Source organism: Branchiostoma lanceolatum, chromosome 8 (assembly GCF_035083965.1).
Source record: "Branchiostoma lanceolatum isolate klBraLanc5 chromosome 8, klBraLanc5.hap2, whole genome shotgun sequence".
Classification (NCBI taxonomy): domain Eukaryota; kingdom Metazoa; phylum Chordata; class Leptocardii; order Amphioxiformes; family Branchiostomatidae; genus Branchiostoma; species Branchiostoma lanceolatum.
In genome coordinates, this window is record NC_089729.1 from 11,469,520 (window position 1) to 11,485,195 (window position 15,676).

Below are 15,676 nucleotides of genomic sequence, written 5' to 3' on the forward strand. Positions count from 1 at the left end.
CTTAGATTTCTAGTTACCTAGTACTCTGTTACTGACTTTATATTGTCACAGTGAATTTAGTCATTTTAACTGAACAGTGCAAAATCTGTTCAACAGTTAAGAGTTGCAACCGTAGATAAAAAAGCACAGTGGGGCACAAAAACATTTTGCAAAATATGCAGATTTTTATGTCTATTCCTACAATTTACACATAGAAAATACATTGAGAAATTACACAGGGTAAGAGTAAAATTTGCTCAAAGTAGTTGGAAGAGTTACCCAGTGGATGTACATTTGGGAAAAGAATTTACTGCATGCACCTTTGACTAGGGAAAAAGTTTGCACCGACATGTACATAAACGTTATATGTACACACAATATGTACACACATACATGTTGCACTAGACAATACAGATCATTTGTACATGATTTCTCACAACATCAGTTAAGGCATTCGTATACACACCAACAGTGAAATACAGGTACCAATGCTGCAATATCTTGTGCATAGAACAGCAGATATAACAAAAATTACAAGTTAGTCTATAGAAGAAACTCAGTCCACAGTCTAACAACTTTGAAAATGTACGGTGTCTTTTCCTAGTAGTACAGACAAAACTGCCCAAGATGACTACTCATTCAATGTGGTCTATTTGGACAAGTGGTCACTTTAGACAGGATTCTTGATTCTTGTGTCAATGGGAAAATTTATCAAAGGGACCACCAAAAAGTGGTCATACAAAATGTATTTGCCAGGTCCTTATGTAGAGGTGGTCACTTGTACAGGTTTGACTGTTTTTTGACATGATACTTAAGAATCAAGAATACATTGTTATTACAGAACTGTTACAGAACTGTAGTTCATTTGCAAGATTGCTAAATTGAATGTGTTTTATAAGACAGTGCGTGTGCATAATGTTACTGTATATATTTACATCGAGAATTGATCAGAATCATTTTATTTTATGATGAATTGCAAGGATTTCAATTTTCTGCATTTTTTTGAATTCAATAAGTGATTACAATATATTCCAGTGCCATGTTTGCAAAAGGAAGACACCAGAAAGTTTATAATAAAAGTCTTTCTCCATGGAATTACAATTTAGCAAGACATGGTCAGCCTTTTCTTGCTTTGATTCTAAGACTTGGATAACCTAAGTCTTTAGATTTATGTTTTGAATTTGAGGCTATAACTTATATATATATAGGAAAGCATGTAACTTTGTAAGTTTGATATTGGTTCAACTTTGATTTTGAAATTTGCAAAGTTTCTCGAGAATGTTGTTGTCACTAGATGCTTTCTTCTTAATTGTTTGTTGCCCATTCAAGTTGATCTTATTTGATTAAAGCGTTTTGCTGCTTAACTGAATTTTAAAAATAATCTATTAAAATAATCTATTTAATGATGATTATAATTCTGCTTTCCTCTGTTGCTTTTTATTATAATAGAATATTTGCAGGATTGTTTTTTTTTGACAGATTTTCATTTCAAAGTGAAGAATATTAATTGTTCTGTAATGTATAATTTTGTGGTTTTGTTAAGTACATGTATGTCTCTTTTTCCTTGAACCATGTACAACAAAAACTGACATACAGTCAGAAAACAGCATATAATACGCCCCAAAGTCCCAATTTTAGGCCATTTAGGAGTCTATAAGAAACAGGTTATTTTGTTAAAGTGTTCTGAGATGGAATCTTGTACATAATCCTGTGAATAAGACTACATCATGAAGGGCCTGTATATAAAGCTATATTACATGTTATATTATTATGATGCAGTTTCTATACTACATGATATGCAGATCTATTATAGTAATACAAATCCGTGGAAGCAAAATGTGATGATATATAATGACAATGTATCAATGTTGCAGGTAATTATTGCTAATATGCCATGTTTGAAATCAAATACTTGGAATGGTTGATTGTGAATTATAATATAAATACAGTACAGTACATGTATAACGCAACAACAACTACTGTCATTTTGTCATTTAGGTCTTGAAAGTGATAACAAATTAAAGTTTTGCCTCTTCAATTCCTATCTATCTTTGATATGCCGTAGGCCATCTTATAGTAATTCTACATTGATTTGTGTATGGGTGGCTCGTGAACACACGAATGTCGGTTTCTGTTTAGCAATGGAAAAGAAATGCTGGATGCCAAATATTACAACCCTACCATTGTGTGCTAATAGAAAGTGTGCTTTTGCATACTTTCGCCAATGTTGAAATTGAAATAAACCAACCTACTTGTGGATAATGTCCATTGTCCTGTTCTAAGCTTAATATCCAAGGTGGGCAAGATATTTTTCTCTCTACGCAATCTACAAAGAACTTTGCCGTTAATACCAAGTACCTATCTTGTAAGAAAACCAACAATTTATCAATGAATACTGATAACCTTTCTATTATCCCGGAAACTTTTTGATGTCATTTAAAAACCTAAAGGGCCATAGATAACTGGAATGCTGCTCAATGTTCTTTGACTTCACGAGAAAGGATTTGTAAAAGAGATGTGTACACTGTAGTTGTATGACTGTGATTGTGCGAGCTTTAAAACATATTGTATATACATGTCTTGAAGAATTTAGTGTACATCTCGTAAGATGTTTTATACTTTCTTTATGCTGCACGCAAGATACTTCACACAGTCTTTATTTGCAATAGGATGAGTCTTGCATTTTGTATAAAAGTTATCATAGCACAGTCGACTAGTCACTATCAGCCGATAGAAAAAACGTTGTGTTTCACCTCAGTAGAGGATTTCCCAATTGGTTACAGAGTTAGGCAGTAGGGAGAAGGTTAAGCCTGACAGGTTTATAATAGCTGAAAAATTGGGCCACACCATTTTGATTTGTTCTTCTTGGATTTAAAAAGTAATTATACTAAATTAGATTACCAACATAAAAACATTGTCAGAGGGGGAAAGTCTGTACCTTGATACACACAGTTTCAGGGAGTGAAATTGATATAACCAGATATTTAAGTTTTCCACCAAGCCTGATACTTTCATCAATCTCTTGGAGACTTCTTTCTTTAACATGCTAAAGAATGAAGAAACAAGTTGGTGTATCGTGAAGAATCTTTATTATGTCTGGTTGTTTTGTGTAAAGTACAACAGTTACTATAAAATAATGTGATTGTTATTGATGTGTACAATCATCTAATTGTATGTTTAATTGTATGTTACAGATTTCGTATTGTAATTGTTATGAAGATTGAACTTGAATGAGCTGTTTATTGTAATTGTATGTTTTTCAATAAAAACATTTTGTCTGCCAGACTGCCTTTGTGATATTTTGTTTTGGTATTGAATGTAATGTGCTTCTTCTGAAGCGTTCTTTTTTTATAGTTTGGCTTTAACTGTTGGTGTTTTAGCATTTTACTTCCTCTGAACAAGGTTCTATAACCTTGGGTGAACAAAACTTTGGCGGGATAAAGGTCGTGTTCGAAAAAATGGCCAGGTGGTCCTTATGTACAGGTGGTCACTTGTACAGGTTTGACTGTATATCAATGGCCAGGTGGCCCTTATGTAGAGGTGATCACTTGTACAGGTTTGACTGTATATCAATGCCCAGGTGGCCCTTATAATTATAGAGGTGGTTACTAGTACAGGTTTGACTGTATATCAATGCCCAGGTGGTCCTTATGTAGAGGTGATCACTTGTACAGGTTTGACTGTATATCAATGGTAAGGTTGTCCTTTTATAAATAGAGGTGATCACTAGCACAGGTTTGACTATATATCAATGGCCTGGTGGTCCTAGGTGGTTTCTAGTACAGATTTGACTGTATATCAATGACCAGGTGGTCCTTATGTAGAGGTGGTCATCAGTACAGGTTTGACTGTACCAGTATATCAAAAGCCAGGTGGTCATTATGTAGAGGTGGTCACCAGTACAGGTTTGACTGTAATTTGTACAAAAAGTAAAACCAATCCACCATGGTTCATGTGCATGTCATCCACCCACATTACAGTAGATATTCAACTGCTGCAGCAAGATAACAAAGAACACAACACACAGCAATGTTTTTGTCAAAAGCAAATTTATTTGGCACATATTGCTCTCAAAAATAAATCAAGGAATGGCTTAGTAGTTAGAGCGCCTAGCTCAAAATAATTGCACAGAAGCAAATCTCTGTTTAAAATTCAGCGGGAGATTTGATAACATGTTTGTAAGCCTTAGCTTAGTAGCAAAAATAAATTTGATATACATATAAGGTAGTTTCTTAAAGATTGGCAACAAATTTAGATTCCACAATATTACCAAGTCTAGTAGGAGTGTTTTCACAAGATAGCTTTAAACAACACTTGCATTTAGATGTGCAAAGATATGGTTGAAACAGGTCATTCAGTGTAATATAACCAGCTACTGCTACACCGGGCATCTGCAAACTTTAAGCTGGTGTGTTACGCCTAAGGGCGGTTATACCGGCTGTATAGACACACTCAGATACAAATTTGATATTTAGCTTTCATGGTGGTCAATATAAAGTCATTGCTTATCTGATAAGGACTTTAAAATAGCAACTCTATAAAAATCAGGCATAAAACTAATACTATAAGGCACTTTACTTTATAATATTTCAATTTTCTAGTAACAAGTAACTTTGTTTATACAGGAAGACAAACATATTTGATTTCATTTATGATGTGTAAAAGTGTAGCCTCCATTGCAGACTCCTTCCAGCTATTTTCTTTTTCAAGTTCCCGTTTTATTATTACATTTTTTTCTTATTGCTGGCGGAGAAGGACTTGTCATTTGGCTAGCAGTGAAAAATATTGAGTCTGCAACAAAGGCCATAAAAGTGAAGCTATTACCAGGTGCATTAAACTTATTCTGATAAAAAAACTTCACTGTCTTCACATTTGTCATTATTGCTTAAGCACAATTTTTCACTTTTTTTCAACACCTTCTGCCATGGCGAAGGTCTCACACTGTAGTAGCCGTGGTATCCCCTAGAGTTGTTGGGGTATCCCTACTTCGTTGCCAGGGGCTCCCTCCTGCCCTCGGCCATGAGCGCCTCGATCTCCTCGACCGTACGAGGGACGCAGGTCAGTAGCTCGCAACCATCCGCGGTGATGATGATGTTGTCTTCGATTCGCACGCCACCAGTACCCTGGGTAACGATGTGATAGCAACATGTACTGTTCCTGCAAAAGCCTAGCTTTCAGGACCACTGAAGTTTGATTTACAAAGACAGTTTTCAAGCCCCTGTATGCAAAGGAGAATGAAGTCCATGTTTTGATCAAGAATCTTTGAAACCTCCTTGTTTTGATGAAGCTTTGATGAAAACTTCTACATCAGGAATAGAGTTACAAGGGCTTCGGGTTACAGACCAATAGGAAAGGCAAGAGACATTCATGCAAGGCTAAAATCCAATATTATTACACAATTTGAGCAGTGTCTAAAATTGGAAAAAAAACAAAAACATTCTCGTATAACTAGACTTTATAAGATTTGTCCGTGAGGCCCCACCTGGAAGCGTTGGATGGCCTCTGCATTTAAGAATGGTGCCTGTTCAGGGTTCTGTAGTGCCGGCTCCAGCAGTGCAGGGATAAAGTAGATGCCAGGCTCAATCGTCAGACACATTCCTTCCTGGGAGGCAAAGGTCAAGGGTCAACAGTCAGGACTATTCCATCAAGCTGTAGGCTTTTAGCTGGGGACGCCCTACACTAAAAAAAGAAATGTTGTATGCCTAAATGTTCAGCACCAGGGAAAGGTATATTTGTGTGTGGCTAGTGTTCAGCACCAGGGACAGTTATGATAATGTGTGTGGATAGTGTATACAAAATGTAACACCAGGGACAGGTAAGTTTGTGTGTGTGTGTGTGTGTGTGTGTGTGTGTGTGTGTGTGTGTGTGTGTGGATAATGTTCAGCACCAGGGACAGGTATGTTTGTTTGTGGATAGTGTTCAGCACCAGGGACAGGTATGTTTGTTTGTGGATAATGTTCAGCACCATGGACAGGTATGTTTGTTTGTGGATAGTGTTCAGCACCAGGGACAGGTATGTTTGTTTGTGGATAGTGTTCAGCACCAGGGACAGGTATGTTTGTGGATAGTGTTCAGCACCAGAGACAGGTATGTTTATGTGTGGATAGTGTTCAGCACCAGAGACAGGTATGATTGTGTCTGTGGATAATGTTCAGAGACAGGTATGTTTGTGTGATAGTGGGATAGTGCAGAAGGATATACCTGGAAACTCCCCTGCTGTGCCCTCCATGTACCCCTTGGCCCCTGTACTTTGACCCCTCACCTCAAGGTCTCTGACCATCCGTAGGTTCCGTATCCCCGGCTCGTTGATGCGCTCGGTGCCCTCTGGGTAACCTCCAACATCGTGCACGTCACAGCCCATCAGATGCCCCATTCCGCAGGGCATGAAGACAGCACCCAGGTGAACCTGCCGGTTAGAGGGATCATACAGACATGTTGCTGCTGGGTTCTAATCATAAGGCATATTTGCAGAAAAAAAATATAAGGCTACAGCTGTAAATGCAGAAATAGTCGCGGTGGTTTTATGTTGCGGTTTTTGCGGCGACCGTTTCACCGCAAACTTAAAACCATAGGAACATTTTTGTCAAATACCGCAGCAGCATGTGACTATAGCTCTGGCGCGAGCTTAAGAGAGGTAGCAGCGTTAAACCTTGTGATTAAATTTTGCTGATATTCAATTTTATTTCATGTAGAACACCCAAAATTCTTTTTGTGCAACTAATTTCTTTGGTTGGGTGCACCAATGCACCTATTTCCATAAATGAATTTCGAGCCCTGCCTATGAGACCTATGACCTCTGACCTTCATCATGTCGTCGACCTCTCCCTGCAGCAGCCCACCATCCCGCATTTCCTGCAGCAGAACCCGCAGTGAGAGACGGTGTAGTTCTGGCCAGGACACGCCTGCGGAAACAAAATTTGAGGGAGGATTGAAAAGTCTACTATCATCATCATCAGTTGACATGCTTACGCAACATCAGGATTAGTGCTGCATACCTAAACTCATGTTCAGGTTCAGGTCCGGATTCAAGTCCAGGGTTTCAGGTACGGACTTATAAATCTGGACCTGTACCCATGGTATATGTGTGCTAAGAGTATATTTTTTTCAGTTACATATAGACTATATGGCATGAATCTTTCATAGAACTATACAATCATGCAAAATCATATACAGTTAGTAGTAAACACAAAATTTCATGATCTAAAGAAGGTTTAAGATGATTCAGAACAAAAAGAATATTGAGTGAGAGACTTGATTCCAGACGTTTAGTTTTTTGGGACTTGACCTAAACGTTAGGTCCAGTCTGACTCAAGTCCGGGGTTTAGGTTTGCAGCACTTCTCGTAACTCACACCAGGCCAGAGGCTCCCTTCTCCCATAGGTCCTGGGTCCTACCAATCTCCTTCTGTCGGCGAGGGTGACACCTAACGTAACACGGAACTCACCTGGTCTGCAGGCGGCCATGACAGCACGGTTGGAACACAGCACGGCTTCGTAGATCATCCGCTGGTCAGCCGTGAACTTGCCATTGGCTGGGAAGGAACACGTAATGTCCGAGGTGTAGCAGTAGTACTCCCCACCCATGTCAAACAGGCACATCTCTCCATCATTAATCAGGCGGTCGTTAGGCTCACCTGAAAGGAAATGTATGTAAATGTCAACCTACTTTTAATTAGATTTATTTAGATTCGAGCCTTTGACCATCAAGAAAGCCACACACAAGGCAAAACTAGTCTGGATATGGGCTTGAATAAAGTTCTAAACAGGAACATGCGGCTACTGCATCTTTTCTGAAGATACGGCTTGAGTACAGTGTACGGTTGGCTTGAGGTTGCCCACTACTTTGCCTAGTCAACCTACGTTTAACTTACTGAATAGCAAATCTTCCACAAGACTTGGTCCTGAGAAAGAGTGAAGGACAATATTTGTGGGGCACTGCTACTGAAAACAAAGAGGAACTAGCAAGCATACTCATACCGTGGATGCCAAAACACGGATATAAACATGCGACCCGACTGCCAGACTGATTTACATAGACAAACTTGCTTGAGTAGGATGCAGGTTGAGGACTTAAACAACGCTATGGCTGACTGGAACTTCTGGAAAGTGAGGGTGAAATTAGTCTGGGCAACACTTCCGAAATGATGATGAAGACATGTCTAGCTCTTTGGGCTACAGACTAACCTGCCTGTCCGTAGTGCAGTGTGGCTGCGTTATTAGAGGAGGCACAGATACAGGAACAGGTGTAGGTTTGACTAACCTGCATGTCCGTAGTGCAGTGTGGCCATGTTGTTAGAGGAGATAATCTCCAAGCAGATCTATAGGTTGCGAAGACCGTATCCAAGTGGCAGAAAGAAAATTTTATTGCCTGCCTTGTTAGAGGAGGCACAGACACAGGAACAGGTGTAGGTTTGACTAACCTGCGTGTCCGTAGTGCAGTGTGGCTGCGTTGTTAGAGGAGGCACAGACACAGGAACAGGTGTAGGTTTGACTAACCTGCGTGTCCGTAGTGCAGTGTGGCTGCATTGTTAGAGGAGGCACAGACACAGGAACAGGTGTAGGTTTGACTCACCTGCGTGTCCGTAGTGCAGTGTGGCTGCATTGTTAGAGGAGGCACAGACACAGGAACAGGTGTAGGTTTGACTAACCTGCGTGTCCGTAGTGCAGTGTGGCTGCATTGTTAGAGGAGGCACAGACACAGGAACAGGTGTAGGTTTGACTAACCTGCGTGTCCGTAGTGCAGTGTGGCTGCGTTGTTAGAGGAGGCACAGACACAGGAACAGGTGTAGGTTTGACTAACCTGCGTGTCCGTAGTGCAGTGTGGCTGCATTGTTAGAGGAGGCACAGACACAGGAACAGGTGTAGGTTTGACTAACCTGCGTGTCCGTAGTGCAGTGTGGCTGCGTTGTTAGAGGAGGCACAGACACAGGAACAGGTGTAGGTTTGACTAACCTGCGTGTCCGTAGTGCAGTGTGGCTGCATTGTTAGAGGAGGCACAGACACAGGAACAGGTGTAGGTTTGACTAACCTGCATGTCCGTAGTGCAGTGTGGCTGCGTTGTTAGAGGAGGCACAGATACAGGTGTAGGACATGTGCCTCATGCCCCCGTGGCTGTAGCAGTAGTGCTGGAACAGAGACTCCAGCTCAAACTCGTGCATCCCCGGCCGAATGGCTTTCATCACCTCCTTGTGGGCCTCGCTGCTGATCCTGTAGCAAAAGGAAGGAAAAAATGGAAAGGGATCATGATCCAGTTTAGCTCACTGAAGAGCTAATCTTCCCCAGGTCGTGAGAGAGAAGACAGATGCTATGTACAGTATTTACTGGTTCACCTGTGTGACTCACCTGTTGGTGTACCTGTTCACCTGTGTGACTACCTGTTGGTGTACCTGTTCACCTGTGTGACTCACCTGTTGGTGTACCTGTTCACCTGTGTGACTCACCTGTTGGTGTACCTGTTCACCTGTGTGACTACCTGTTGGTGTACCTGTTCACCTGTGTGACTACCTGTTGGTGTACCTGTTCACCTGTGTGACTCACCTGTTGGTGTACCGGTTCACCTGTGTGACTCACCTGTTGGTGTACCGGTTCACCTGTGTGACTCACCTGTTGGTGTACCGGTTCACCTGTGTGACTCACCTGTTGGTGTACCGGTTCACCTGTGTGACTCACCTGTTGGTGTACCGGTTCACCTGTGCAACTCACCTGTTGGTGTACAGCTTACCTTTACCTATATCAGCACACATGTTTCTCGCCTGTTGGTGTACCTGAGCACCTGCCTGCCTCACCTGTTGGTGTACCTGAGCACCTGCCTGACTCACCTGTTGGTGTACCTGAGCACCTCTATCTCCATGGGGGACTTGATGACGCGACACTCCATGATCTCGGGGTGCAGCAGTTTGCTGTTCACGTTGAACTCGCTGATCCCGTCGAACGCAGCCTCGCGACATGTGGTCCCGCTGTCCGTGTTCACGCCCCGCAGCGTCAGGAGCATGGAGGGCTGGAGGGAAGAAGGGTTTTGAATGTTTGTTTGTTTTAGTCCGTATGAATGCGGCCTCACCATGCAACGTCAGGAGCATGGACAGCTGGTAATATTAAGGAACATGGGTGTGAATGTTTGTTAGTTTGCTTGTCTAAGTCTCTATCCTTCCATGAACAACTCAAATCGGCGTGCTCGCCATTTTCATTCAGGTCATGAAGGATCACACGGTAAGGGTCAGACAAAAATAACCAGGGCTCGAAATTCTTTTTTTGGGGAAAAAGTGACTGGTGCATCTAACCTAAAAATCTAGTTGCACGAAAGAGATTTTGGGTGTTCATGCTACACAGCGTCAGAAGCATGGTCGGCTGTAACTACTACAGTGTAAGGAAAATGATTTTTGTGAGGGTAAAACTTGACGTTTGAAATAAAAGCAAAATTTGGTCGCCTAAGCTATTGAATTATGATGATGAATATGACTGCTTTCCCTACAAATTATGGGAAATAAATACAGGCTGCCCATATACCTTGCAGAGAAGAGCATGCAGACCCTCTCTACTCCGTGAATAGTTTCATCAGGTTGGTAAGTCACTGAATAAAAAGACTCCTTTTTACACAACCAAGAGATTTATTAAACCGAAGTTTCGGTGACCATCTGTCACCTTCTTCGAGGCAATTCTGACCCGGGTTCACATTGCAATGCAGTACAGGTGTCTTTACATTTGGGACCACATTGTGATGTCATTCCCTGTGACTGTGACAATACTTTGCATTTTGGAACTCATCTTTAAGCAGCGACACCTGTGCTGCTTTGCGATGTGAACCAGTCAGAATTGCCATGAAGAAGGTGACAGATGGTCACCGAAATGTCGGTTGAATAAATCTCCAGGCTGTCTTTTATTCAGACCCTCTCTATACTTTTATATACTAGTAGGGGGAAAAAAGGAGGCACCTCCCCACCTTTTTATCTGCGAGGACCTGTGCGATGTCGCAGGTGTAGAACACGTCATCGATGGCGTACTTGTCGCGGAAGTGCTCCGGAGGGTGGATCTTCCCCATCCACACGGCGTACTCCGCGGGAAGCTTCGGGATGAAGATGGATGCCCTTCCCGTGGCGACCTCCACCGCACCGTAACACCCCGGCTCCAGCACTCCGAACAGCCAGTGGAAGTACGACTCTTGCCTGGGGGGAGGGGGGTGAAGAACACATGTGTAGAGTGTTATAAGAGTACTGTGTAGAACTGTAAGAGGAAACCGGGAGATGTCCTGGATGTAGTATGACCTGGAGATGAGCTAGAGTCGAGATGTAGCTCTCTGAGGTTCACATTGAGCCCTCGCTTTGTGCGGGACCGTTCCGTCCCGTAGTTAGAGTAACAGCCGAAGAGTACATACAGTCTAGCGTACGAGGCCAAGTCCATTGTCACACTGGTGTCGGAAGTGGGTCACAGCTGAGACTTTTATTTCCTCAGTAGTTGCGTGAGTGCGACGAGAAAAATGGCGGGCAAATGCATGCGTCACATATTTACAGGCATGACATATCCAGTTCTAAATAGTCACCTGGAAACAGCATTTAGACATAAGTTTTCATTGGGGGACATATAACAGCGAGTACATGGAAATATTTATCAAAATCGTTATTAACTTGCTGATTTGCAAAAAATTTATGCCATTTCGTGACGTTCCATTCTTGATCTATCACAGTGACGTCTCGGTTTAAGTTCCTGACACAGCGAAAAGACAGTCCGTTGAACTTCAAGTTGAAGTTGAAAACAACATCTGGAAACAATTCCACATAGGGAAGGGTAAGCCTGGTCACCATTCTCCAATGGTGTTTTACCAGGCTTCGTCTAAGCTTAAGGCATTAAAAGGTCTATTTCTGTCAGCCTGTCTTTCGAGTTATGGTCTCTGAATTAGTCCATGCACTTGTAGAGTCCAAATGTGTGCGGGCTAAAAAAGTAATTGGGCCCCAAAGGCAGGTGTTTAACTTCAAGTCGATGCTTTTAATTGATCCCACAGGATAAGGAAGGTTTCGGCATCCAAGCGATTGTCGGATGTATACGCTATTGGTCGGGCTCTGTCGGCACCAGAGAGCCTCTTGCGGCTGGTGGGTAATTGCAGTTATAAATGAATTAGATATCGTTCGGCTGTTTAGATTTTGGTGACATTGTGTGTTCACGTGGTGTGAAAAAACGTGTGTGCTTGCAATAGTAAAACATCTCTGAAAACGCTGTGTTTTTATCAGAATTAAGGCCATAAAAGGTCTGTATCTTAACTTTATATCCAATGGGATAGCCTAATTGCAGTGTGAGACCTTATCGCCACCTAGGGAACGACCTAAATGAAATCAACCTGGGAAACCACCCCGTGCGCGCTGATCTGCCTGGGCGGGCGGGCATCACTCCCAGCCCCGTGGAGGTACCGAGGAGCTCCCGATGGTTAATGGTTACCAGACTAGGGGAGGGGGCGGGGCAGGATGTGTCCCTACCGGAAGAGCAGTTTCTTCCCGTTAAACCACCCCGTGCGCGCTGATCTGCCTGGGCTGCTGGGCATCACTCCCAGCCCCGTAGAGGTACCGGGGAGCTCCCCATGGTTATACGGGTTACCGGACTAGGGGAGGGGGCGGGGCAGGATGTGTCCCTACCGGAAGAGCAGTTTCTTCCCGTTAAACCACCCCGTGCGCGCTGATCTGCCTGGGCTGCTGGGCGTCACTCCCAGCCCCGTAGAGGTACCGGGGAGGTACCGGGGAGCTCCCGATGGTACCGTTACCGGGATAGGGGCGGGGCAGGATATGTCCCTACCGGAAGAGAAGTTCCTTGTCGCTGCAGTACAGGTTCTGGCTCTCCCCGCCCTGTAGAAGCACGTACGCCCCGTCCGGGACCTGGTCGCTTCGCCGCAGCCGCTCGCACAGCCGCCGCCGGTTGTCGGCGAACATCGCCATCGGCACGGACAGGCACTGCTGCCCGAGACAGTACGCTGCTTCGGCCCGTCCGGTCGCCATCTTGGGTTACGTGAAAGGAGAACGATAGTCTAGGTTGCAGGTTTTTCGCACCGGGCATTTACCATAGTGCCGTCTTTTAACACACCAATACTAACAAACGTTTATATGCATGTTTTGTAGATTTTAGAAAAGCATTTGACTGTGTGTGGAGAGAGGGACTCCGTTACAAATTAATAAGTTCGGGAATAGGTGGTAAATTCTATAGTTTACTTACATCAATGTATTCTAATCCAAAGACCTGCGTCAAAACCTCTATACGGGTCTTACACCATTATTCACTACTGATAGAGGCGTGAGACAGGGATGTAACCTCTCTCCCACACTTTTTAACTTATTCATAAATGATTTAGTCAAAGAATTAGATAATCCCGACTGTGAACCCCCCACTCTACACAATCTACTTGTTCCTTGTTTATTATATGCTGATGATGTCGTGATATTTTCAGAGTCGGAAAAAGGAGTACAACGTGCCTTGGACAGACTGAACATATTCTGTACAAAATGGAAACTACAATTAAACATGAAGAAAACTAAAGTTGTAATTTTCAACAAATCTGGACGATCAGTAAAAAATGTGAAATTTTCCTTTGGCTCAGATACTATTGAAATAACTAATTCTTATTGTTATCTGGGACTATTGTTGTCCTATATATGTACATTGTTAAGAAAAAGGCTGACCGACATTTACATTCAAAGTTTTCTTTATAAATTATCTATCGATGACAGTAAGTTAAGATTTTATAGGAATGTTAAAACAGAATACTCAATGGAAAAATATCTTTCCAACAAAGATTTTGAACAACGGTCAGCTGTGTGTAAGATACGAATAAGTGCACATCCACTAGAAATAGAAAAGGGTAGATATAAAAAGCTGCCCGCTCACGAGAGAATGTGTAAGTTTTGTACAATGAACGCAGTGGAAAATGAAATACATTTCCTTTGCCAATGCCCTCTATATGAGGCCGAAAGAAACGATTTATATAAAACAGCTTCCGTTAATTCTCCTAGCTTTCACCATTTGAATAGCTTACAAAAATCCATATCACTACTAAAATCAACAAACCCACTTACGATGAAAAACGTGGGTCTCTTCATTTTCCACTGCCTTCAAAAAAGAAGTCAAACCCAACCATAGTCAACCTTAGTTAACTTAGAACTTTGACAGTAGCCTAGATACCTATTTTTGATTCCCATGTATTCCCATGTACTTGTTTGTCTGCAATTAGCCTTCGGGCATGAACTTGCAATAAAGCTATTATTTAATAGCTAACTGTGTAACTCTTCTAGGGTTTTTCGGTGCTCTATTAGTATTGACGTTACCTCCTATATCAAACACCATCGACACCTATCAGAGAAGGGTAGCAATATGAGTATAGGAGATAAAAGAATGGAGATAGACCCGTTGCAAAACTAGCCTGCAAACGAGACTATTACATTTGTAAAATGAAAAGGGGAGGGACAGAAAGGGAAAGGTCAAATAACTTCAACGTGGCAAAAACAACTTTTGCCCAATTCCGGCAGATTTACGAACCCAGTTTCCTCAAACACTCCATTGGAATCTTTATTGTAGAATATATAATACGATATACGATATGTATGATATATATGATACATATGATGATATATATGATATATATGATATGTATGATACATATGATAAATATGATAAATATGATAAATATGATGTATATGATATATATGATATATATGATATATATATGATATGTATGATATGTATGATATGTATGATACATTGTATATCTGATATATCTGACATATCTGACATATATGATATGTATGATATGTATGATAAATATGATATATATGATATATAATATGTAATATATATGATATAAATATAGAATACAACACGGGGTATTCCGTATCACGCGAGGTACCAGCCCGACCGCGGGTAGGGCGATCCGATCCGCTGGAGGGCTGAGACCGAGGGTGATGCGGATCGGAATACACCGTGTTGTATTATATTTATGTCATGCCCACCCGAGAAAACACACATTTCAAGGAGGAATGCGCCAGAATGGAGGGAGTTTTGTCTCCTCGAACAAAAAAATGTAACAACATTGATTCCAACCTCCGAATCCGGTATTCGAATTCACGACGGCGGCGCAACCGGCGCGCTCAAAATGCATTAGAAATATTCTATGGAAGCCCGTGTGATACAACTCCCGAACCCTATGTGATACGGATAGTTATCACACGGTCCGGAACGCCTGTATCAGGCCCAGGCATGACATGATATATGGTATATATATGATATATGATATATAGAATACAACACAGGGTATCACCCGAGGTACCAGCCCGACCGCGGGTAGGATCGCCGATGTTTTATGTTATATCATCAATTTATGTCATATATTATATCGTATCGTATCATATCGTATCATATCATATGATATTGTACATGTATTAGAAATGAAACGCGGTCCGTCCAGACGTGCGCTGTTTACTGAGTAAACATCATATGGTATACCAAGGAGGTTAGATAACCTCCTTGCTCTGAACAAGGACCTCCTTGCTCTGAAGCATTCTTTGGTGATATTTTTTGTTTTGCATTGAAGTTGTTTTATCTGAGTGAGCATTGATTCTTGGGTGACTCATAAGTCAATACAGGCTTGTGATTATTTGGGTGGAGCTTATGACATGTATCACACGCCAGGATCTCAGTCGCTGCCCATCACCGAAAGGGACCAGAGATTTGGGA

The 15,676-nt window shown here is 42.1% G+C and overlaps 1 protein-coding gene across 1 annotated transcript; it reads right to left on the bottom strand.

Moving 5' to 3' along the window:
- Nucleotides 1–4,020: 4,020 nt before the first annotated feature.
- On the bottom strand, nt 4,021–12,975 carry LOC136440247 (xaa-Pro dipeptidase-like). Its single transcript, XM_066436158.1, has 9 exons — nt 12,752–12,975; nt 10,914–11,136; nt 9,796–9,974; nt 9,006–9,184; nt 7,423–7,611; nt 6,781–6,881; nt 6,242–6,385; nt 5,462–5,581; nt 4,021–5,102 (listed from the first exon to the last, which is right to left on the bottom strand). The coding sequence occupies exons 1-9, from the start codon at nt 12,949–12,951 to the stop codon at nt 4,962–4,964; spliced, it is 1,476 nt and encodes a 491-aa protein (XP_066292255.1). The 5' UTR covers nt 12,952–12,975; the 3' UTR covers nt 4,021–4,961.
- Between the last annotated feature and the right edge of the window lie 2,701 nt (nt 12,976–15,676).

Coding starts and splice junctions, on each gene's coding strand:
- LOC136440247 (XM_066436158.1), bottom strand. CDS start 12,951: ATGGCGACCGGACGGGCCGAAGCAGCGTACTGTCTCGGGCAGCAGTGC. Junction 9,185..9,795: donor GTGCTCAGGTACACCAACAG/GTGAGTCAGGCA, acceptor CTTTTGCTACAG/GATCAGCAGCGAGGCCCACA. Junction 5,103..5,461: donor AGGCCATCCAACGCTTCCAG/GTGGGGCCTCAC, acceptor ATCGTTACCCAG/GGTACTGGTGGCGTGCGAAT.